This window comes from Amphiura filiformis, chromosome 13, assembly GCF_039555335.1.
Source record: "Amphiura filiformis chromosome 13, Afil_fr2py, whole genome shotgun sequence".
Taxonomy (NCBI): domain Eukaryota; kingdom Metazoa; phylum Echinodermata; class Ophiuroidea; order Amphilepidida; family Amphiuridae; genus Amphiura; species Amphiura filiformis.
The window spans coordinates 9,574,632-9,599,524 of record NC_092640.1 but is presented as its reverse complement, the minus strand read 5'-3'; the positions used below and the strand labels follow the sequence as shown (position 1 = coordinate 9,599,524).

General features: G+C 38.4%; 1 protein-coding gene across 4 annotated transcripts in view; it reads left to right on the top strand.

The window, feature by feature from the left end:
• LOC140167976 (uncharacterized) overlaps positions 1-24,893 on the top strand; it is a 55,409-nt gene that overhangs the window by 17,730 nt on the left and 12,786 nt on the right. For 2 of the 4 annotated variants that reach the window (XR_011861116.1, XR_011861114.1), the window contains exon 2: positions 10,117-10,262. Coding sequence is in view for 1 of the 4 variants with exons in the window: in XM_072191279.1 (XP_072047380.1) it covers positions 10,278-11,600 (1,323 nt within the window). In the remaining 3 variants the exon portion in view is untranslated. Of the gene's footprint in view, positions 1-10,116; positions 11,782-15,784; positions 15,906-24,893 lie in introns of those variants that run through there. The other 2 variants (XM_072191279.1, XR_011861115.1) reach the window with 2 other exon arrangements.

Sequence of the window (24,893 nt, the reverse complement as noted above, 5' to 3'; positions counted from 1 at the left end):
ACATTTGTATAAGAGCTTTTATTGCAGATGATCCCTTGATATAGATCATGAAGATCATCTTCAGTTATTGGTGTCCCCCCCCCCCCCCATTTGTTTCTTTATCTTTTTACAATATTTGAATTTCCGCTTATTGGGTTATCTATTAGCAGAGGAAAGTGCTTAGACACCTATCTCATATGTTTACGCCCCCCCCCCCCATTTTTCCTCTTCTCTTTACAATATAGAATTTCAGCTCATTGGGTTATCTATTAGCGGAGGAAAGGGCTTTCAAAGATCCCTTACAAACACCGCATTCAATGAAGTTTTATGAAAACGCTATTAACACGTTTAAATATGCAACATTTCCTGCTCATTGCCCTCGCAGGGAATAATCACAATACGTCAGGGGTACGGAGCTTTTTAGGGGGGATGCGACATTTTTTGATTGACTTGAGGGGAGGGAACATGAAATATTGACCTAATAATAGGGGGACATAAAATTATAGGAATGGAGAATTCAAGGTGGGGGGGTGACATTTTCCTTCGATATGGGGGAGGTTGCGAAATTTGTGTGCGAAAATATAGTAAAATTCCTCCGCCCCCTCCCCCCCCCCCCGGCGTAAATAGAGATCCCTCCGTTTTAAGGTTTTATATTTGGGTCCCCCAAAGTTGCATGTGTTTGGGGGGGAACAAAGATTTTTGGCACGTCAAAAGGGGGAAAGGTTTTTTGGCACGTCAAAGGAGGGAGGCAAAGATTTTTTGGCACGTCAATGGGAGGAGGCAAGAAATTATATACAAGGAATGGAGGATTTGAGTGGGGATGCGATTTTTTGTGCGAAAATATATGAAAGTCCTCCGTCCCCCCTGGCGTTAGTAATGTTTTATGTTTTGGGTCCCCAAAAATCTTGCAGGTGTATGGGGGGGGGGGGCAAAGATTTTTGGCACGTCAAAAGGGGAAAAGATTATTATTTTTAGCAATGCTGCCCTGTACCCCCCGACACCGACAAAAAAAAAATGGGAAGAAGAGCAAAAAATAGGCAAAAATAGGCTCGCACATAAATACTACAACTTTTGATCAGAAATTGGGAAAGTTTTTAATCTGCCCCCAGGTTACTTATGCAGAAAACTGTTTGCCTTTTGATATTTAAAAACAAAGATGTGAGCACATCCCTCATATAGGCCTAAACTGTAGCCAATGAGATATCTTTTTAAGCAGTTTCTGATCAAGCAGGGTAAAATGGGGTAGGGCCTAAAGTGGGACACTAGGCTAAATGAGCTCCTAACAGAGCTTAACAGAGACATGGTAAGCCTACAGATAAAAAATTGTGCATTTTAATATCAACTTTAGCTAATGAGGTATCTTTTAAAGTAGTTTGTGTTCAAGTAGGCCTATATACTACATGGCTATGGCCAAAAAAAGTTTGTCTCAAAGCTTGCGCGTGCATTTGTAAAATTTGAAGAGAAAAAAGAAATGTATTTCGCATTTGTTTTCAAACCACTCGTGAGCTTTGAGATAAACCTTTTTTTTTTGGCCTAATACTAAAATTCAATTCCAGAGATGTAAATTGGAACTGTCCAACTTACCCCCATTTTACACGCAGCTGTGGGGGAAGTGGGGACACAGGGGTAGGGGTAAATTGGACACAATATATTCATGATATTATTACATTAAAAAACCTATTTTACAGCAACGCATATTTATATTGGAGCATTTGGGCATTATTAACTAGGCTAATTATAGCAGAAAATAATAAATATTATAATATAATCATATTATTATTATGTTTATGTTTATTTTTTTCATGATTTTTTTTTGTATTTTGTTGGTTGTTGGTAACAAAACTAATAATTTTCGATTTTTAGCCTCAAAATCAACTATCAAGTCATTCAATATTCAATTTTTGAGCTTGTTGGCAACATTACTCATTAGGTCCTATAATTATGCAATTTAACGTATTAGGCCTAATTTAATTTTGTTTTAGTTTAGTTTTTGTTTCTATCAACAACACATTTAAAGAACCACCACCCCACTTAACCCAAGTGGATTTGTTTGGGGTAAATGGGATAGGCCTATTGGCTCACAGTTTACATTATCAATTTGCATAGGCCTATTTTCATCATGGTTTTCTGCTATCAGGCTTGTAAAAAGCATTCTTTAACAATAAATAATCAAAATACACTTAGGCCTATATTATCTCTCAATTTGTTCATAATTCTCAACAAAGATCTTCAAATATTTGTAGCACTTCCACAAACGTGTACATCAACTCCAAAACTGTTTTAGTGTTTAGCCTATTGCCCCATGGAAATAATTATACCCATTGTGTTATGACCTGAGACCATAATACCTATTGTATCAGGTTATGACACAGAACTCCCCTTGCGTACGCGGTGTGTGGAAGTTTATGCCGGAGCTTGCCGATCATAATCAAATGTGGCATTGTTCGAACGGAATAAGTGCGTTCAATAGTTTTCCTATAAATTGATTATCGCAAGTGATCACTGGGCTGGGCTTACTTCACACGGGTCTTAAAGGCATTCCCAGTCATAGACTTTAAGCAGAGAGTTGATATTCTTGAGAGGGCACTCTATTCACGTTGTTTCTTTTCCAACGCTAAAAGATCACGAATTTTGGTGGTTTGCAAATGAAAAGTGTCCGCACTATCGATTGATTACGTAACTGTTATGAATAATTTATTCGGTTTTTCAATGCAATCGTCTCGACCCATTAGTACCCCGGGGGGCACTCAAATTTTTTTGGTAGGGTGTGCCCCGCCAATTTCGAACTCGAGGTCTAAGGAACTGATCGGGCGGCCAAAAAGGGGGGTCTAGGGAACTGATCGGCCGGTCTAAAAGGGGGTCTTGGGAGCTAATTAACCGGCCAAAAAGGGGCGTCTTGGGAACTGAACAGCCGCCCAAATCTGAAAATGGGGGTCGGGAACTAAACCATGCAGGCCAAACCAGGGTTCAATTTCATTGCGTTTTTGCCACAGATTGATGAAGGAATCGATTTCACTTTGAATTGTGCATTAAATTTAATTTTAAATTAGGAAATCCATTCATGCAAAATTGGTCTGCGGTGGCCTACGATGGAAATCTCAGCAAAGCAAAACAGCATTTGTCGGATCAAAATTACTAGATCCTGCAGACCTAGTGATAATTATAGCAGCAACCAGCAGCATTACATAAAAGCCCACCATAAAAACAAACCCATAAAAATATTTTTTTCAGTGCCGTACAAAAGAAAAGAAAAAGATTAATTAGGCTACCATGCATACATGTCGATGATCGAGTGAAGTATGCAGAATTTGACAGCCAACCCAGTAGATCGTAAATTACCTTTTAATTCCCTGTTATGGCCAGCTGCAAGGACGTGTACATAATTATTTGAGGTACTTTTCCTCATATTTGGCAATTTTAATCCCAAAACAGATCTCAAAATCATTTATTTCCAGCAAAATGTTCATCAGTTGAAAGCACTCGGCACTGGCGCAAATCACTGTTTACAAACAAGCAACCAGTGTTGCCACTACTGAAGGAGCCCAAAATCCTGCCCAAAATTCACCATATCCCTTTACAATGTGTTTCAATGGGGGAAGAAATTCCCTTGGAAAATTCCCTTTGAAGCTTTTGGGCTCGCAAAACTAGCTTTTGGGCTTGAAGTAGTAGGACAGAAAACACGCCAATCAGGATGCCAATGAGAGCGGAGATGGATGATCTGAGAGTCTATGGAACGGCTAGAAAAAATTTGGGGCTTCAAGAGCGGCAATCAATGAATTCAGAGGGTCTAAGGAACGGCTGGCGGCTCTGAAAAAGGGGGTCGTCGCCGCTGCACATACCCATATAGCTGGTCAATGGGAGTGCCCTCCCCGGGATTAGTACATATTATCTGTATTATCAAAGTACTTGGAATAGCAATACGGTGAGTTCACTGAACTACGCCCTAATACTGATGGAGTTTTAATGGCGTTAAGGGCTGGGGTATGAGCGACCTTGAAGTTCCGGTATCTGGAGAGGGGAAGCAATGAGTTACCCCAAATCACAGCGGCAGGTAGTGACTGGGCCGCCGAGTGCTAATATATATTTATTTTGGAAGGTTCGTGTTTATTTTAAATTTTGGGGCGTTTTTCCAAAATTTGATATTTTTGGTCATATTTCAAAAAAGCGACATGCCAAAGACAACTCTTTGGGCACATAGTTTGTTATTGTTATTGCAGTTCTTTTCCACATACCTACGTTAACATTCGATTTCGTGATTTACTAATATGATATATTTTATGACTGCAATTTGGCGTTTTCAATGCGTTTTACACGTATCATGAAATTAACGCAAATATCTAGTCACGCTGCTTTTAGAATTTTTACCTGATCGTCGGCTTTTGCAGGCAACAGAATGCAGATTGGCTCACGATAGATGTCGTATTCCTCTATGTGGTTCACTCATTGATAAAATGAGTTTGCATTCCTTGTAACAACACACACATTGCCGTCTGGAAACCGGGTCTGGTACTGATTTTGGGACAGCCAATAGACTTCAGCGCCGTATCAAATCTCATAAAAACCACACGACTGACGACTATGTGTTTATGTTTCCCGCACGAAAGCTTGTGTCTACATCTATTATTATACTTCTTTGGAAACGTTGACCTTTGACCATTCTTTGTATAACGCCCTGATATGACCTTGATATGTTCGCTTGATTGGGTACGTTATAGCATCCATTTCATTGAGGTGTTAGGACTTGGTCAGTATAATACTTGCAGGGATACAATAGTTTAACATGGTGTGTGAGCATGGTGAAAGACTCATTATTGATTAGGCGCGGACATATTAAAGGCACAGGTCCTTTGCGTGTATAGCAGAAAATTATAATAGAATGTGTGAATAGAATGTTTGGAATTTTGCAACTAAAATACTAACTGCATTCTGCATTATGTATTTATTTATTTATTTAGGCCTATGCCTATTTATTTATTTACTGACTTATTTATTTATTTTATTTATTTGGAATTAGTTAGTAGGCCTAGTTAGTAATATTCCATGATAGGCCTACGTCGGTTTATTATTGATTGTTGATAACTTGACAACTTGATTGATTGATCGATTGATAGTCATTTCACATTATATTCCTAGTTTATAGGCCAATTTGAATAGCATCGTACATTAGATAAATAGACCTATCAGTATTGATTTATTCTATTCAGCAATATCAAGGATTACTATCAAACTTCTCATAGCTGATTGTCAGTTGGCTCAGTGGTAACGCAGTAGGTTTTACAACACCGAGGTCCCGGGTTCGATTCCCACCTCTGCCTATTTTTTGCAAGGCTGAGAAAAAATGAAATTTCTGGACTGCAAACTTATTTGGCGCGCGATCTGAGCTGGTCCTTTTCTGGTGGCTGTGTCTGTTACAGGCACACTCCCTCTGCATCCAAACCAGGTTCACGCTCATTACACCTCCCTTAATCCTCTCCATACACAGATGAACAAATACAATAGATGAAGGTCAACACGTATGACCTCCTATGTGACATGTTATGTTTTTAAAGTTCACCGACAAGCATGAATACCCGCGGATGCACGGAGTGCGGGGACCGGGGACTAATAATTATTAGTCTCTGCATTATTCTCTATTTTGGAATAATTGTGACCAGGGAATTGCCAAGAGCTACATTTGTAATTATCGAAGGACCACTTATATCATCAATCGCAAGTGCAATGCTGTCTACTCAAAGCTAGTACACTGAAGCTACATTGTAAGTAACCATCTGATGAGAGGAATGATCGACTCCATTCTTTATCCAGAATTCAAAGGAAGCCGGTCAAGATGTTTAAACCATTTACTTGCCTATACTGTAGGATTTACTTTCACTTCTTTGATGGATGAAGTATGAAATGCTTAATGCCAGAGGGGAAAGTATGCACTGTCAAGAATGTGAACGAAAAGATGGCAATCATACAGAGATTTACACCAAAGAAAAACCCTTTCAATGCGAGTATTGTCAGAAAACTTTGACACAGCAGACCAATCTTAAAAGCCATAGCAGAATTCACACCGAAGAGAAGCCATATCAGTGTGAATATTGTCAGAAATACTTCAAAGGCAGTATTGGTCATAAAGAGCACATCAGAAACCACACAAACGAAAAGCTCTTCCAGCGTGAGATTTGTCAAAAAACATTAGCTCGGAAAAGTACTCTTATAAGCCACATCAGAACTAACACAAATGAAAAGCCATTTCAGTGTTTGATTTGTCAGAAAGGTTTTACACAGCAGTCAGCTCTTACAAAACACACCAGAACTCACACAAAGGAAAAACCCTATCAGTGTGAGTATTGTCAGAGAACTTTTGCATGGAAAAGTAATCTTATAGAACATATTAGAACTCACACAAATGAAAAGCCATTTTAGTGTTTGATTTGTCAGAAAGATTTTACACAGCAGTCAGCTCTTACAAAACACACCAGAACTCACACAAAGGAAAAACCCTATCAGTGTGAGTATTGTCAGAGAACTTTTGCATGGAAAAGTAATCTTATAGAACATACACTACGCAAAAAAAGTTTCTTTATGGTTAGGAAATTTACCCACTATTAAAATCTAGCGAATAATTTTGTACGTTTGCTCAATAATTGCATGCGGGTGAGTGTCATTTTGACACCTCAAACACTACTCTACGACACTCCTGAGAAAAGATATGAATGTTTAAGTAACACGAGGTCGAAAAATGAAAATTGCCTATTCAAGTTTTCAGCATAAAAGAACACAAAAACAACAAACATGCAGATAACATTTTTTGTTTAATTGCTGAGTACATTTCAGGCATCATACTGCCGTTTCCAACTTCACTTGAGATTAATCTCTTTCTTTACCCGTCTTTCAATACTTTGTGTGTCCACCGTTGGCTTCCCTTACAGCAGCCACGCGGCGTCTCATGCTCCTAATGAGGCGTTGAATGTTACCTTGCTCAACCCCGTTCCACTCGTTGATAACGATGCGACGCAATCCCACCAGCGTTATATCTGCCTTTATCTTCTTGTTGACTCGTTTCTTGTGCTGATCCCAAAGGTTCTCCAAGGGATTAAGATCAGGGCTTCTGGAGGGCCACTCTATGTTATGTTATGTTCTAGTGTCTCAATTCCTTCTGCTTCCAGGAATGCAGCTGTAATCATGACCTGTTTTGAATCCCTTTTCCAAATCCATCTCTCAAAACGTAAATGTCTTAGTACCCACTCACCTTTGTCTTTGATCATTCATCTGCATAATAAGCAAAGGATTATCCAACATGCATCAAGGAAAATGCTTTAAATTAAAATTTAAAAGGCGGGAATAATGAAACCGTCTTGGATCAGTGAATCAGCTCTAAAACCGCTGAATAGGCCTCTTTGCAATTTTCATTTTCGACCTCGTGTTATTTAAACATTCATATCTTTTCTCAGGAGTGTCGTAGAGTAGTGATTGAGGTGTCAAAATGCGCAGGACAATCACCCGCATGCGATTAGTGAGCAAACGTACAAAATTGGTTGCTAGATTTTAATAGTGGGTAAATTTCCTAACCATAAAGAAACTTTTTTTGCGTAGTTTATTAGAACTCACACAAAAGAGAAGCCATTTCAGTGTTTAATTTGTCAGAAAACCTTTGCACAGCATATCACTCTTACAAACCACACAAGAACTCACACAAAAGAAAAGCCATATCAGTGTGAGATTTGTAAGAAACATTTTGCACACCAGAGCAGTCTTAAAATCCACATCAGAACGCACACCAAAGAGAAACCATATCAGTGTGAACATTGTCAGAAATGCTTTGCAGAGAGTAGTAATCATAAACGACACATCAGGACTCACAAAGCCCTTCCATTGTGAGATTTGTCAGAAAATGTTTACGCATAATTTCAGTCTTAAAAAACACATCAGAACTCACAGAACAGGACTGTCTTAAAAGCCACATCAAAACTCACACCAAAGAAAAACCATATCAGTGTGAGATTTGTGAAAGATGTTTTTCACACAGTGCTTCTCATAAGAAGCACCTCCAAAACTCACACAAAGAAAAGCATCAGTCCAAGTAGCATCAAAAACAAAAAGAACTCATAATGCCACACTAATCCTGTGTGTAAATAATGTAAATGTGTAAATGGTAAATAAAGTAAACAAATAGAAATTTCACGTTCTACACATCCTGTGTGGGAGATTTCATCTACAGAAATAATTATATCGGACTTCGGATCCATATTTTTATGGTATATACAATTGCTAACTCTGCTCATAGCTTTGTTTTCTGTGTGCAGAAAGGCATCAGTGCAAGTAGCATCAAAAACTTTGTCACACAAAAACGGAATTCATAATTCCACATGTGTAAATAAAGGTAAATGTGTAACTGGTAAGGGGCTGTGTAATGAGCCATGGGGAGGGGGGAGCCCCGCTCCTTGTGTGGGAGATTATAAAGCAATGTCTTCTTCCTGAGGGTGTATGGATTTCAATTGGAATTCTATGCCTTCCCAAGATGCATTTATTAAAATTAATACACACTAAGGCTATATGGTAAATGTTATATTGTTTATTGTGCAATAATGGTAAGGGGCTGTGCAATAATTATTCACCCCGGGGGGAGGGGGTAAAATTTCCAAACGGCTCGCCAAAAATTGCTTGCCCCGCCCCCCTCTCGGCCCACCAAAAATTCTTTTCCCCTCCTTGAACATGCCAAATTTTTGGAATCCCAATTTGCAAACCTTAAATGGTCTAGATGTATGTTGCGAATTTGCATATTTAAGCGTTTCCGTACTGTTTTCCTAAGCCTTTTTAGAGTGTTTTATTAAAAGGGCGGCCCATGAATGCGTGCCAAAAATTGCTTGCCCCCATCGGCTTGCCAAAAATTGCTTGCCCCCCCTTTCAGCTCGCCAAAAATTTTTGCCCCCCCCCAATTTTACCCTCCCCCGGGGCTCATAATTATTGCACAGCCCCTAATGACTTGTGTGTGTGTTGGGGGGGGGGGGTACAATTTTGAAATATGTCCAATTGTGCTAAAACTTACAAATAACCTGTGATATGATGGGACCATGAAACATTCATCTGAGGTCATCCAAGGTCAAATGTTAAAGTTGATCCGATGATGCTGTAACTTGGGGAAAACAAAATCCCCAAAACTTAGAGAGTATGAAACTGTAAAGGTCATCTGAGGTCAAAGGTCAGATCAAAGTTGCTACTATTGGGCTGTGAAACGTGGGGGAAAACAATCTCTGATACTTCAGGAGTATAAAACCGCAAAGGTCATGTCTAATTTGAAGTTGTTCTGATTGAGCTGTAACTTCGGGAAAACAATCCCCTACACATGAGAGGTATAAAACTGCAAAGAGCATCCGAGGTCAAAGGTCATGTTCAATTTTGAATTGCTTCGATTGAACTGCAACTCAAGGAAAATTATCCCTGACACCATAAAACCATATGAAACCATAAAGGTCACCCGATGTCAAAGATCAGGTCAAATTTAAAAGTTGCTCTGATCAGGCTGTAACTTGTAGAAAATGATCCCTGAAACTTGGGGAGTATGAAACTACAAAGGTCATCCAAGGTCAAAGATCAATTTAAATTAAAAGTTGCTTCAGTCAGGCTAAAACTTAAGGAAAATCATCCCTGACACTTGGGGAGTATAAAACTACAAAGGTCATGCAAGGTCAATGGTCAATTCAAATTAAAGGTTGCTCCAGTCAGACTAAAACTTAAGGAAAATAATCCCTGACACTTGGGGAGTATAAAACCGCATAGGTCATCCGAGGTCAGATGTTAAAATAGGCCTGATTGGGGTTGAAATTGATGCAAATTAACCTTAGATTTGAGAAAGCGCATGAGTAATCTATTGAAGTTTACCTGAGGTAAAAGGTCAAATGAGATCAGAAATCACCACGTGATATTTGTGGCTCGTGAGCCACATCGGTTCTAGTTTCTTATGGATTTCATTGTTTTTGACTGCATATTAGTATTATTACAATAATATATAACACTCTCAATAATGGTTCAATCATGAGAAAGTATATTTTCTGAATGGAAATTGCATGCGGAATCTCAATATTACCTTTAAAAAGTTGATAGTTCTGCACGGCAGTGTAATTATTAGTACTCTGCTTTATTCTTCTCCAGATTTTGGAATAATTGTGACCACGGAAGTGCCAAGCTATACATTTGTAATATCTAAAGGACCGGTAATATCGTCAAGCACAAGTACAACCATCAAACATTTGCAGAGGATCAGTGTCTACTCAAAGCTAGTACACTGACACTACATTGTAAGTAATCATCTGATGAGAGGAATGATCAACTCCATTAATTCTTTATCCAGAATGGCAAGGAAGCCGGTAAAGATGTTTAAACCATTCACTTGTTCTTATTGTATAAGTTACTTTCACTCCTTTGATGGATTTAAGCAACATGTTCGTAGACATCGGATGAAGCGTAACAGGCTTAATGCTAGAGGGCAAAGTTTGTACTGTCCAATATGTGAACGAAAAGATGGCGGTCATACAGAGACAGGCAGATGTGAACATTGTCAGAAATGTGTTTTAGATAAAAGTGAACTTGCTATGCACATCGGAACTCAAACCAGAAATGTCATCTTACAGTGCCAGTATTGTCAGAAGTGTTTCACAGATAGAGAAAAAATGAGAAGACACCTCAAATATCACATAAAAGAAAAGACCTTGCAATGTGAGTTTTGTCAAAAAGCTTTTGCATCGAAAAGTACTCTTATAAACCATATCAGAACTCACACAAATGAAAAGCCATTTCAGTGTGAGTTTTGTCAGAAAACCTTTGCACGGAAAAGTACTCTTATAGAACACATCAGAACTCACACAAAAGAAAAGCCGTTTCAGTGTTTGTTTTGTGAGAAAACTTTTGCACAGCAGGTCTATCTTAAACGCCACACCAGAACTCACACACAAGAAAACCCATTTCAGTGTAAGTATTGTCAGAGAACTTTTGCACATCAGGTCTATCTTAAAAGCCACACCAGAATTCACACACAAGAAAAGCCCTTTCAGTGCCAGATTTGTGGGAAAACTTTTGCACACCAGAGCAGTCTTAAAATCCATATCAGAACGCATACCAAAGAAAAGCCATATCAGTGTGAATATTGCCAGAAATGCTTTGCAGACAATAATGGTTACAAACGACATATCAGAACTCACACCAAAGAAAAACCCTTTCAATGTCAGTATTGTCAGAAAACATTTGCACAGCAGGCCCATCTGCAAGGTCACATCAGAATTCACACCAAAGAGAAACCATATCAGTGTGAGTATTGTCAGAGGACTTTTACACTTAAAAGCAGTCTTAAAACACACATCAGAATTCACACAAATGAAAAGCCCTTCCAATGTGAGATTTGTCAAAACACATTTACACAGAAAAGTTCTCTTATAAGCCACATCAGAACTCACACCAAAGAAAAACCATTTCAGTGCAAGATATGTCAGAAAACGTTTGCCCAGCAGGCTCAACTTCAAGGCCACATCAGAACTCACACCAAAGAGAAACCATATCAGTGTGAACATTGTCAGAAATGCTTTGCAGAGAGTAGTAATCATAAACGACACATCAGGACTCACAAAGCCCTTCCATTGTGAGATTTGTCAAAAAACATTTACACAGAAAAGTTCTCTTAAAAGCCACATCAAAACTCACACCGAAGAAAAACCATATTAGTGTGAGATTTGTCAAAGATGTATTTCACACAGTACTTTTCATAAGAGGCACCTCCAAACCCACACAAAGAAAATTAGCATCAGTCCAAGTAGCATCAAAAACTAAAAGAACTCGTAATGCCACAATAAGGGGCTGTGCAATAATTATGAGCCCTGGGGGAGGGTAAAATTGGGGGGGCAAGAAATGTTTGGCGAGCTGAAGGGGGCAAGTAATTTTTGGCAAGCCGAGAGGGGTGGGCAAGCGATTTTTGGCATGCGTTCTTGGGCGCCTTTTAAATAAAAACGCTCTAAAAAGGCGATGAAAACCGTAGACAGAAACGCTTAAATATGCAAATTTTCTTTTCACTCTTTTCGCAACATTTGTTGCCGGGCCGAGGGGGGGGGGAAGCGGTTTTGGGGGGGCAAGCGATTTTTTGGCGAGCCGTTTCCCCCCCCCCCCCCCGGGGCTCATAATTATTGCACAGCCCCTAAGCCTATGTGTAAATAAGGTAAATTTCACGTTCTACACATCCTGTGTGAGAGATTTCATCTACAGAAATAATTATATCGGACTTTCAATCTTTATTTTATGGTATTATACAATAATAAAGCTAAACTCTGCTCATAGTTTTGTTTTCTATGTACAGAAAAGCATCAGTGCAAGTAGCATCAAAAACTAGGGTCTATGGTCACATAAAAAAGGAACTCATAATGCCACATGTGTAAATAAGGTAAATGTGTAATAATTACGAGCCGCGGGGGAGGGGTAAATTTTCTTGCCCCCCCCCCCCACATTTTACCATCCCACCATGGGATCATAATTATTGCACACGGCCCCTAAATGAAGTAAACAAATTATTTCATGACTGCATGCATGTACACAGGCAATCCCTGCATCTACAGAAATAATTATATCGGACTTCTGATCCTTAATTATTTAAAAAATGAATCTCTGCTCGTAGTTTTGTTTTCTGTTTGTGTGCAGCGCATCCCCGGGTACGGGTCTGGTATACCAGAACTAAATTCAAATTTGATGATATTTTTGCTAAACGAACCCTTACCAATGTTGAAGCCTTATTAAGCAATATTTAAGCAATATCACAAGCAATAAACAAAATATGCTTTATTTTAGCAATACCACAAGCAGTGTTGAAGCATATTGCTTATATTAAATCAACTAGCTAGCAATATAAATATTTAGGCAATATATTGTTAACTGAATCAATATCCATTTAGCAGTATAAAACTAAACAAACAATATAAACATTTCAAGCAATATATTGTTAACAACTAGTAGTAAGCAATATAAAATTAGCAATATAAAATATTTAGCAATATGACCTCAGTGTCAAATGGTGCATTATGGGAATATATTTCCAACTGTCATTTTGAATTGTGAGGACTGCAGAGATGATGTAGCTTCTTGTTTTTTTGATGTTTTCAGCTATGAAATGCCTTCATTTCATTAACATTGTGATGTTATTTGACAATCAATGTATATGTGATCCATGTAGCTATATAGAGTATAATTATTACTGCTTGGAAGTGTGCAAGTGTTATTAGCATGGACAGTATAGGTAAGCTTACAAATATACATGATTGATTTGGTATTCGGGTGCTGTGAAAGCTATAGGCATGCATGCATTTCTTGAAACATGGAATGACCAAGTACAAGTGAGGGAGGAGTATATTGGGGCATATTCAGTACATTAACTTAATGTCTATAGTGTCTTTATGTTAAATTATATTGGTTAAATGTCCATGTACTATGAAATGCAGATCATGTTAAATTTGGACAACTGAGGAAAGTTGCTTCCTGTTTTAATCAGTTTCTTTTGTGCCATGTGTGTTAGGTACTGACATTATTTTATTTAATAGTGTAGAAAATAACAACTTGCGATTTGACGCTTTGAGCAAAGCTTTTTTATTATCTTCTATCATGTTTTTAGTTTAACATGCACATACTCAGCTTTCATACCAAATTATATTTTAACGTAACATTTTATATTTTATCTTTGAAACCATATAACAACAGGCCTCGAAATAAGACGGGCCCTCGGCCCCGAAAATCAGCGAGGGCCCGCAAAAGATACATCCGGCGGGCCCAAAGGGCCTGCAAAATTTGTGGCAATTTTTATCACTTACGGACTTGAGCTTACTGCAGAATTCAACAGTCATGCAACACCAACAAATCGCCCGACTATATTGCATTCTAAATTCACATTTCGGGAGAATTGAAGTAAATTCAAGGCCAAAAACATTGTTATTTACTTAGATCTTTAATAATATTAGATAGTTATGATGTTAAAGTAGGTGTAATAACTCTGTTTTTTCACATAAAATCGGCCGTTATTGTGTTTTTTGGTACTTCCGGGATAGCACAATACACCACTATAATACAGCAGGTCATGAATATTAATGAGGTTCTGTCACTGTGGCGGGTTTATAATAGCACTGCATGACTTTTGCATGTTAAATCACTTTTGATTTTGATAAAATTGGAGATATAAAGGAAATGAAAAAAGACTGATTAACCGGGACTGATACTAATGACAATGTTTAAAAACAAATCAATTCAAAATAAAATAAAACTTTTTTTGAAAAAAAACAAAAAAAGCATCATCTAAAAAGGTTGCTTGCCCTATTTCTTTTTTCTTTGGGCTTCTCTCTTTCTATTCTTTCTAGTACTTCTTTATGTATATTAATTAATTCCTAATTACTTAATTACTCCTACTTATTAAATAATCTATTCATTTGAATGTTAACATGGGTTATTTGTTTCTTTATTTTCCTTAGGCTCCTACAGTTACTCACTTTTTGTGGGGTCACATAGGTTAAAAAAAATGGCCCAAATTTGGGCCCCAAAAATTTGTGAGGGCCCTCAAACATTTAAGATTTAAAATTCTGGCTTATTTCGAGGCCTGTATAACAATATATGTAACTTTTGTATTTTACATGTGGCTTTTATACCAAATATATTTTAACTTTAACTAAACATTACGCAGGGGGGTGCAGGGGTGTGATCGCACCTCCCCAAATTTGCAAAAAAATACAAAAAGTCCCCAAATTTAAGAATTTGCGAGCGTAGCGAGGTTTTTTGGTCAAAAAGGTCCAAATTTTTGGGGAAGAGTCCACTTTTTACAAAATCGCCCCCCTTTGGAAAAAAGTCCACTTTTTCAAAATCAGCACCCGCCCCCCAAAAAAATCCTGCGTACGGGCCTGCGTTCCACTGTTTCATATATTCCAATCTTTAGGGCCTAGTTGTCATTTGTCATTGATGCAGATCGATGTAGAAAGTATATTGTCTTAATTTGATGCTATATTCAAGAAAAATAAGGTAGGACACTATAAATTTAAGTATGTTTTGGAACACATTGATCATTCTGCTGCTGAGGAACATTCCTTCAAGCCAATCAATACAGTACAGTCCGTGCATTACATGCAGTTTCATTGTGCATACTGCCTTCGGTAACCTTTAACAATATTTTTGACAAATATTGCTTACAGTAAATATTGCTTACACGAAGCCTAAAAATATTGCTTGAGTATGCCTTAGGTATGCCTAAGGTATGCCTTAAAAGTATGCCTTAATTATTGCTTATAAGGCATGCAGTAAAATATAAGCAATATACAGTTATCATAAGCAATATATTGCTTATTTGTGTAAGCAATATATTGCTTTTTGTGTAAGCAATATATGCCTAAATATCAGAAACGAAGCCTTAATATATGCCTAAGGTATGCCTAAGGTATGCCTAAGGTATGCCTTAAAAATATGCCTTAAATATTGCTTATAAGGCATACAGATATTAAGGCTTTGAAGCCTTCTTATATTGCTAGGTATATTGCTTAAATATGGCTTAAATTTTGGTAAGGGAACTCATCTGCAAGGAATTATTGGTGCTAGACATTATGTAGACATAGAGGTTTCCAGTGGCCTAAAAAATGTCAACTTTTTAGGAAAAAAGTGTGGGGTGGGGGAGAGGCTGTTAAAGTCCCTATTCTTTAAAAAAAATATAACTTTTAGTTTATTCAAATGACACGCTGAAGTAAATTGGTGGCGAGCGCCCGTAATATTTGGTGGTACTAGTGTCATACGGGCTGTAAATAACCACAGCTACCAAACAAAGAAAAACCTTGGAAGTTGGAAAGGATGAAGTGATTATTTTGTAATTTTACCGATTTATGCCTATTTGTTGCAACTTGGGTGGACAAGAATTGAAGAATAAAATTAATGTCAAATCGGAGGTAGGTCGAGTTACTGAAATGTGAAATAGGTGAAAAATTTAAAGCAGGTTAAACTTTAATAGTACATGTCATACATGACATGTACAAGTCATACCTAGGCTAAATCAGATAATGTCATATTAAATGTTAAATAAAGATACCGAGTTACAGTCAGACAGTTACTAGAACTAAGCCCGATGTCAGCTAGTGTGCACTGCGCAGCGCAGGGCATGAGGGGTCATGGTAATTGTCATGATTGTTCTAGTATCAAGCTTTTAAGTAAGGGACCGTTCACAAACACTTGTTAGGGGGGCCTGATGCAAAAAAAATTCATCACAAACATTTTCCGCCCCCCCCTTTTCAGACCTCAAATATTTCAGGTCCCCAACATGAAAATTATGGGTCAACCCCATAAAAAGCATACACTCAATTTTCCCAGGAAAATGTTTTCAGGCCCCCCCCCCTTAGGAGGGTCCAAAATTTTCAGGGCCCCCTTTTTGCATCAGGCCCCCCCTCTTACAAGTGTTTGTGAACGGTCCCTAACGTTTTGTGATTTTCTGGCAGTTGCCCTTAGCTCGAGATACTCTAGCTAAAATTAGGGATAACCATCAAAATTTCATGTTGACCCTATTGCTACAAAAGATTGTTTTCTGAGTAGAACTAATCAACAGAAGTATTTTGGTGGTTAAATGGTCAAAATCGGTCAAAAACTTTTCGAATTATGAATTATCAAAGTTTCCCATTCTGACCGGTCATTGGAGCGAAATAAAATGACAAGGTCCAAAAATAGCAGTTGGGAGCAAAATTGGCATAAGCATATATTTACCTTTATATATTTCTTTATTTTAACATATATGCAAACATGAAACAAGCATATTGTGAAAGTATCAAAGGGGTTTCTTATGAAATGGCACTTAACTAGTCACTGGCATAACTTATTTTTTCAAACCAAGGCATTGAAATCATGCATTTAGAGGACATTTGCCAAAAATCATCCAAGATAGCCAATATGGCACAAAATCAAAATTGCACTAAGTAGGTGAACTTTTTTTCACAACCAAGAATTTCAATGTTATTGGGTTTAATATGACCAATTAGTAGGTGTATGTAAACAAAATCTTAAGTTTTGAAGGTCATTGACTCATTCACAACAATAGAGATTATCCTCATCATGCTCATGTGTATTCCTGTAGTATTCCTCATTCAAACCAAAGTAGCACTCAATACATTATGAGTATCTTTGTTCAAACCAATTCAATGCTTGACCTCGGAGTTACCTGCATGACTATCGCGGGCTATTTTGAAACAGTTATGGTTGCACATTCAGGTACTTCTTTTGAAAGTCCTAAACAAGGTATAGCCAGCAGCAAGTTGTAGATGTTATAGGCCTAAATATAAGAAAACGTTTAGGGTTAAGATCAGGTGAACAATACATCGAATGAGCACGAAACTTCACATTTATGTGCAGAAAGGTGTCTTCTTAACATGATTTGAAAGGAATATAAAAATTCCAAAGGGAAGCTGGTGATTTAATTTGTAACTCGAGATCTACTTGTTCAATTTTCTAACCTTTTTACAGAGGGTATGATAGAGGTATTACTGGCAACTCTGCCAAATTACAGCTCAGTAGGCCACGTTTTTCACCTGATCTTACTGATTTGAATATTTTGTGCCATTCTTGAGCAGTGCTAAACCCAGCCACTGGCAATTAAGCGCACTGTGGCGATGGACCAATTTTGACTCGCACTTACAGAAAAACAAAATAAGTTATGTTGCTGTAATTTGCAAGATAGTTACAAAATATAATTGGCAGTAACTTCCCCAAATTTTACAGAAAAATATTGAAAAATAAAAGAATGAGATCAATTTAGAAATGTATGTGCAAGCAGTGCACAGTTGAGCTCCCTGCATGTCTATGGGAGTGTTCTAATCAAGTTGATGGTTCATTGGTCATCCCTACTAAAATACAGGTTTACATTTTTGTCTCGCCTGAACTTTGTTCAGGATGGGACTTAGTAATCACTATTTCTGTCTGTCCGTGCGTGTGTGTGTGTGGATGGGGGTGTGTATGTATGTGTGTCCGTCCGGAGCTGTATCTGGGGAACCGTAAGACTTATGGCGACGCTACTTGGTGGGAGGAAGGGTATCCAAGTTTGCTCCGTAACCGTATGTTTTCGGGGAAAAATATGCAAATTAACATAGCTAATTTGTATAATTTATGCGCAAATCAGCGCAAATTGATAGCGGAGTTTGTGGACAGACTATCTCAAGATCCGTCAGGCGCATGGTAACGAAACCTGGTGTCAGCTATGATACACATCTGCTGATCACCTGATTAGTTTTTCGGCGAAAAGTATGCGCATTTAGTTGTTAATTTGCATAATTTATGCGGAACGATTCTACAAATATGGTTGGAAATCTGGAGCTGTATCTGGGGGATTCGTAAGATCCCTAAGCCCTATGATGATGAAACGTGGTAGGGGGTAGTATGATCAGAGGATCTCAACCCGATTCGATTTTCAGCGCAAAATATGGTAATTAAGTACCTAATTTGCATAATTTATGGATAAAATGCAAAAACCTATTTTCTCGGAGACTAGGGGTCGCACGTTCTTCAAACTTGGTGGGTGGGTGCATCTTCACCCCAGACAGAACAAGTTTGTATTGGTTAGTGCGTCAAGGTCACCCAAGGTCATCCAGGGGTCATCTGAGGTCAAATGACTAAAAACTGTCGTATGGGCACGATACTTGGTGGGTACGGTCAACATAATGTGGTAGGGGGTAGTATGACGAGAGGATGCACATTAGTACCCCCCCCCCCATGTGGCCCCTCCCACACACTCAAAGTTGGGGGGGGGGGGTCAAAAATTTAATGAAATATTGTTTTTATATTGCGCATTACATATATCAATTTCGGTCATGTAGGCCAAGTCATTAGGCCAAAAAAAGACTTTGAAGAATGTCTCTCATGTTCAAAAGTATAGGAAACTGAAAATTTAAAACCACCTTTTTAGGGTGAAGGAAGCATTTTTTCAAAACAATGTCTAAAACGGGTTTTTATGTCAGAAATGTCTCTGTTGGGGTGCTACATCGAGTCAAATGTTCACTAGCACCCCCCCCCCATGTGGCCCCCTCCGACACACTCGAAGTTGAGGGGGGGGGGGGTCAAAAATTTAATGAAATAATGTTTTTATATTGCGCATTATATATATCAATTTCGGTCATTTAGGCCAAGTTATTAGGCCAAAAAAAGACTTTGAAGAATGTCTCTCATGTACAAAAGGATAGGAAACTGAATATTTAAAACCACCTTTTTAGGGTGAAGGAAGCATTTTTTCAAAAAAATGTCTAAAACGGGTTATGTCAAAAATGTCTCTGTTGGGGTGCTACATCGAGTCAAATGTTCGGAAGATTATTTCGGGGTCATCTGAGGTCACCCAGGGGTCATCTGAGGTCAAATTACTAAAAACTGTCATATGGGCATGAAACTTGGTGGTTACAATCAACATTTAGAGTAAAATGTTCGGAAGATTCTTTTGGGGTCGGGGTCATCCGAGGTCACCCAGGGGTCCTCTAAGGTCAAATTACTAAAAACTGTCGTATGGGCATGAAACTTGGTGGGTACAATCAACATTTAGAGTCAAATGTTCGGAAGATTATTTCGGGGTCATCCGAGGTCACCCAGGGGTCATCTATGGCTAAAAACTGTCGTATCGGCATGAAACGTGGTGGGTACAGTCAACATTTAGAGTCAAATGTTCAGAAGATTATTTCGGGGTCATCCGAGGTCACCCAGGGTCATCTGAGGTCAAATTACTAAAACTGTCGTATGGGCATGAAACTTGGTGGGTACAGTCAACATTTGGAGTAAAATTTTCGGAAGGTTATTTCAGGTTCATCCGAGGTCACCCAAGGGTCATCTGAGGTCAAATTACTAAAAACTGTCATATGGGCATGAAACTTGGTGGGTACAGTCAACATTTAGAGTCAAAGTTTCGGAAGGTAATTTTGGGGCCATCCAAGGTCACACAGGGGTCATCTGAGGTCACATTACTAAAAACTGCCATATGGGCATGAAACTTAGTGGGTACAGTCAACATTTAGAGTCAAAGTTTCAGAAGGTAATTTAGGGGTCATCCAAGGTCACCCAGGGGTCATCTGAGGTCAAATTACTAAAAACTGTCGTACAGGCATGACACTTAGTGGTTACAGTCAACATTAAGAGTCAAATTTTTGGAAGGGCATTTCGGGGTCACCCAGGGGTCATCTGAGGTCAAATTATTAAAAACTGTCGTATGGGCATGAAACTTGGTGGGTACAGTCAACATTTAGAGCCAAATTTTTGGAAGGTCATTTTGGGTTATCCAAGGTCATCCAGGGGTCATCTGAGGTCAAATTACTTGAAACTGTTATATGGGCATGAAACTTGGTGGGTACAGTCAACATTTAGAGTCATGTTTTTGGAAAGTCATTTCAGGGTCATCCAAGGTCACTCAGGGGTCATCTGAGGTCACATTACTAAACACTGTCGTATGGGCATGACACTAAGTGGTCACTGTCAACATTAAGAGTCAAATTTTTGGAAGGGCATTTCAGGGTCACCCAGGGGTCATCTGAGGTCAAATTACTAAAACTGATGTATGGGCATGAAACTTGGTGGGTACAGTCAACATTTAGAGCCAATTTTTTGGAAGGTCATTTTGGGATCATCAAAGGTCATCCATGGGCATGACACTTGGTGGTTACAGTCAACATTTAAAGTCAAATTTTTGGAAGGTCATTTCAGGGATATCTGAGGTCACCCATGGGTCATCTGTGGTCAAATTTCTAAAAACTGTCACAGGGGCATGAAACTTGGTGGGTACAGTCATCATTTAGAGCCAAGTTTTTGGACAGTCATTGCAAGGTCATCTGAGGTCACTCAGAGGTCATCTGAAGTCAAATGACTAAAAACTTGTATGGGCATGACATGTACAGTCAACATTTAGAGCCCAATTTTTGGAAGGTCATTTTGGGGTCAGTAGGGGTCATCTGAGGTCAAATTAGTAAAAATTGTCGGATGGGCATGAGACTTGGTGGGTACAGTCACCATCAGCCAGGTAATTGTGCCCAGCCGAGACCCACCAAAATTTAGGGATCAAAGGTCAAATTCCAATATTGGTCCAATCAAGCTCAAATTGAACAGGCAAATCGCCATGGGTTGTTGCAGGTTCATTTACTTCTACCAAAAGTAATCGTAAAAGCAGGCGATCGCGAAAGCAGGCGAGACTCGTGGTTCGAGAACCGCCTTGTACTATAATTATCTTATATTATTTCAGCTAGAGCGCCATAGGTAGAAAACCTGTTTTTTTTCTGAGATCAATACAAACACGTTATGGCCATGCGTTTTAACCTCGCCGACTTTTCGTCACACACCGATTTTTGAAATTCGCAACACTCTTTCACCTTCAAATGCCCATATTTTTCAAAACATACCCCCCAGCATGATAAAAGTATACATTTTCTGAAAGGAAATTGAACAAGGTATCCAACAAAATGCGACATTTATGTGAATGAGACAAAACATCAACTGACTGTGGTACCGGGGTATAATGTCACTAACATTTCTGTGTTACCCCTACATCTTATTTTATGTCATTTTCTAATAGATCAGAGTAAGGGCTTTCCTGCAATATATAAATGTATGGGGGTTATCACTTTCGTAAAATGATTCAACCTTTCAAAAAGTGACCGAAATATAACTAATTTTTCTTATTGTCTTGGAGAACATTGGCCTATCATATATCCTAAAGCAGCTAGCTATTTTAACTTATTACAAAATAATACTGTAGATAATAATGTCAGCTTTCTTTTGATACCAAATTTATTGATAAACACTCATTTTTAAGGAAAATAGCAACACATTTGCACACCGACTACGAGGCTCCCAAAATGAAAACTTGACTTACAGTTTTGTGCAGAGTGCCCCGCTACCTCCACCACCCTGCCTTGGCCAATTGGATTGAGTCCCATTCTATAGATGTTCAAGATATCTTATTGACACCTTACCATAATTAATAATTGGTGTTTTAGCTGTCATTTGATACCAAATTTACTATCAAATCTTTTTTTATTCCGATACATTAAAATAACTGATGACCACAGTAAAAAATGTCACGCCACTCACCCAATTTATACGTCGAGTTCAAAGCACATGCCCTATCATTAGCTCAAGGCAGTTTATTGTTTCAACTATTTTACAGAATAAATGTTCAGATAACAATGTCAGCTTCTCTTTTGGTACCAAATTTATTGATATACACTAGTTTTTAAAGAAAATTTCAACATTTTTGCACTGCGAGGCACCAAAAATGAAATTTCCCATTGAGTTTGTACATAGTGAGCCGCTGCCACATGAGCCGGCCGCCACCACCCCTGACTTGGGTCATTGGATTGAATGCCATTCTGCTTCTGTTCAAGATAACTTCATGTAACTTTCCATAGTTCATCATTAATATATTAGCTTTCATTTGGTACTATAGCTTCTTTACTTTCAAAGATATGCTCAAAAAACAAAACGATCATGGTGAAAAGTGTGACAGTTCAGTTGGGTGTTCAGTTCAAAACGCATGGCCATTTATGTGTGCATTGTACTTGCATACACCCTAGAAAACTTCCAAAATTCTCAGCAAAACTCGAAAGATATTGTAAAATTGTAATACAAAATGTCATCATGATATTGGCCTTTAATGAAAATTTTTATCAAAACAGCCCATCGGAAATTGCTTGAATTTTCTACAATACAGTACCGGTATGTATTTTTGGGAATATGAGAGTGTCGGGTTTTGTTTTGAAATTTGTTGTACATATAGTTTTTCGTAGTTCAGTTACTCGGGATGTTTAGGAAAAAACGCCTCAAAATATCGCCGTCAAATATCCGTATGGCCGCGTGTCTTAAGTTGGGAACCTTTTGCGTGACACCAACAAAATTCAAGAAATTTACGCCTTTTTGATTCAAACATTTGATTCGCAAGAACTAAACATCTCACCCTATTAAAAGTATACATATTTTTGAAGCTTTTGCTCCAAGGAATTCAGAAATGACATTATTTTCTCGATAGGGGTAAGGGTTAAGAAGTTACAAGTACAAATATCGGTGATTTTTCCATAAAAAAGTGTATGACTCAAAAAATTTGGTCCACTAATGAGATACATCCTAGAGTTAAATCTAGGCCAGAATTAGATTATTCAAGGTAAGAGCATTCTAAATATGTATAGTTTTACAGGTATCCCTATAAAGGTAATTGTGATACATGAGGATGAAAATTACCTTCATAAAATTTGCTGTAAAAATCGTCACATTGTTATTTCAGCATAACGTGTCTAGGAAAATCATGTCCAGAGTGATTTCTGGTTATACACACACCCTTACCTAAAAAACTAGCATTCCCTAAGCACTCACTAGGCATTCCATTGAATGGTAAAGAACCGTTAATGAATGCCTAAATGGTGAATGCCTCCAATACTATAACATTGAGTTAATAGGTGGTTATTAGCACTCAACCGCCTGTTTGCTAGCCCTCAACCGCTTATAGCGGTTCATAAGTGGTTCATAAGCCCTCCTCAGAGGCGAAATATGTAAATGAGCTAAGCACTCGAACCACTAAGGAGGCATTCGAACCACAAAGTAGGCATTCAAACCGCCTAGCATTTAAACCACCTAGGAAGCATTCGAACCGCTTGGGAAGCATTCCAACCGCCTAGGAAGCATTCCAACCGCTAGGAAGCATTCCAACCGCTAGGAAGCATACCAACTGCCTCAGAAGCATTCCAACCGCCTACCGGTTAGCACTCGAACCACTTATTTAGCCCTCAACCGCTATAAGCGGTTCGTAAGTGGTTCATAAGCCCTCCTCAGAGGCGAAATATGTAAATGATCTAGGCCCTCGAACCACTTAGTGGCATTCCAACCGCCTATGAAGCACTCCAACCGCCAAAGAAATTTCCAATCGCCTCAGAAGCATTCCAACCACCTATAGGCATTCCAACCGCCTATAGGTATTCCAACCACTTACAGGTGAGGCACTCGAACCACTATATAATTATATAGCTATATGCTGGCTAAGCAATTCTACGAGAGTGACAAATAGGAATATAATGCACTGCAGAAAATCGCACATGGTAATAGCCCAGAACCATTTTTTATCCATTGTGACAGATGCAGAGGCATTTTAGTTCAGTACAGCGTATGTCTTTGTCGAGTCTATGATATTTTTAGGTCAAAAGTGAAAAAAGACAATTTCCGCTAATTTTCCCATTTTCCTGATCAAATGAGGCTCATGATAAATATTTTTCCATATGATTTCCCATATTTTCCCGAGATAGCACTTGAACCCCTATAGGGGTTGCTATAGGAATTCTAGGAGAGTAAGGATTAAAAATATGCACAAATTTAACTCAGAGGATGATTTAAGGAAGCCCCATCATGCACTGTAAAAGTGTTATCACTAGAGTTTCAACTGCCACTTTACTTTTCAAATCCCATTGAACTCTGTGCAAAAGATGTTGTTTTAGAATTGCCCGTGTGTCATTAATACTTGGTCGATTTCAGATCTAAAGTGATGTATGCATGAAGGATAATTCACACCTTCTGTAGATAACATAAAATGTGAAATCGACCAACCTTTAGAAGGTGTTTATTGTAAATATATCTGTCCAAATTCAAATTTAACCATGCACGTGTGTATGCAGTGGGCGGGCAGTGGTGTCATGTTCACTCACACAGCTGTGCTAACCGCAAGACTTGCTGGGAAGTGCTTAAATCATCCTCTGAATTTAACTCAAATATAGCCATGTGCATCAGCAAGAGCATAAATTGCATGATCAAATTGATAACTGATAAATTGAGTACATCCCAGTGGGCACAGGTTAGGATTTTGATGTTGTATCAACGTTGAAACAACATCGAAGTTTCAACCTAACCTGATTTCAACCTGATTTTTAACCTTACGGTTAGTTGAAATCACATTG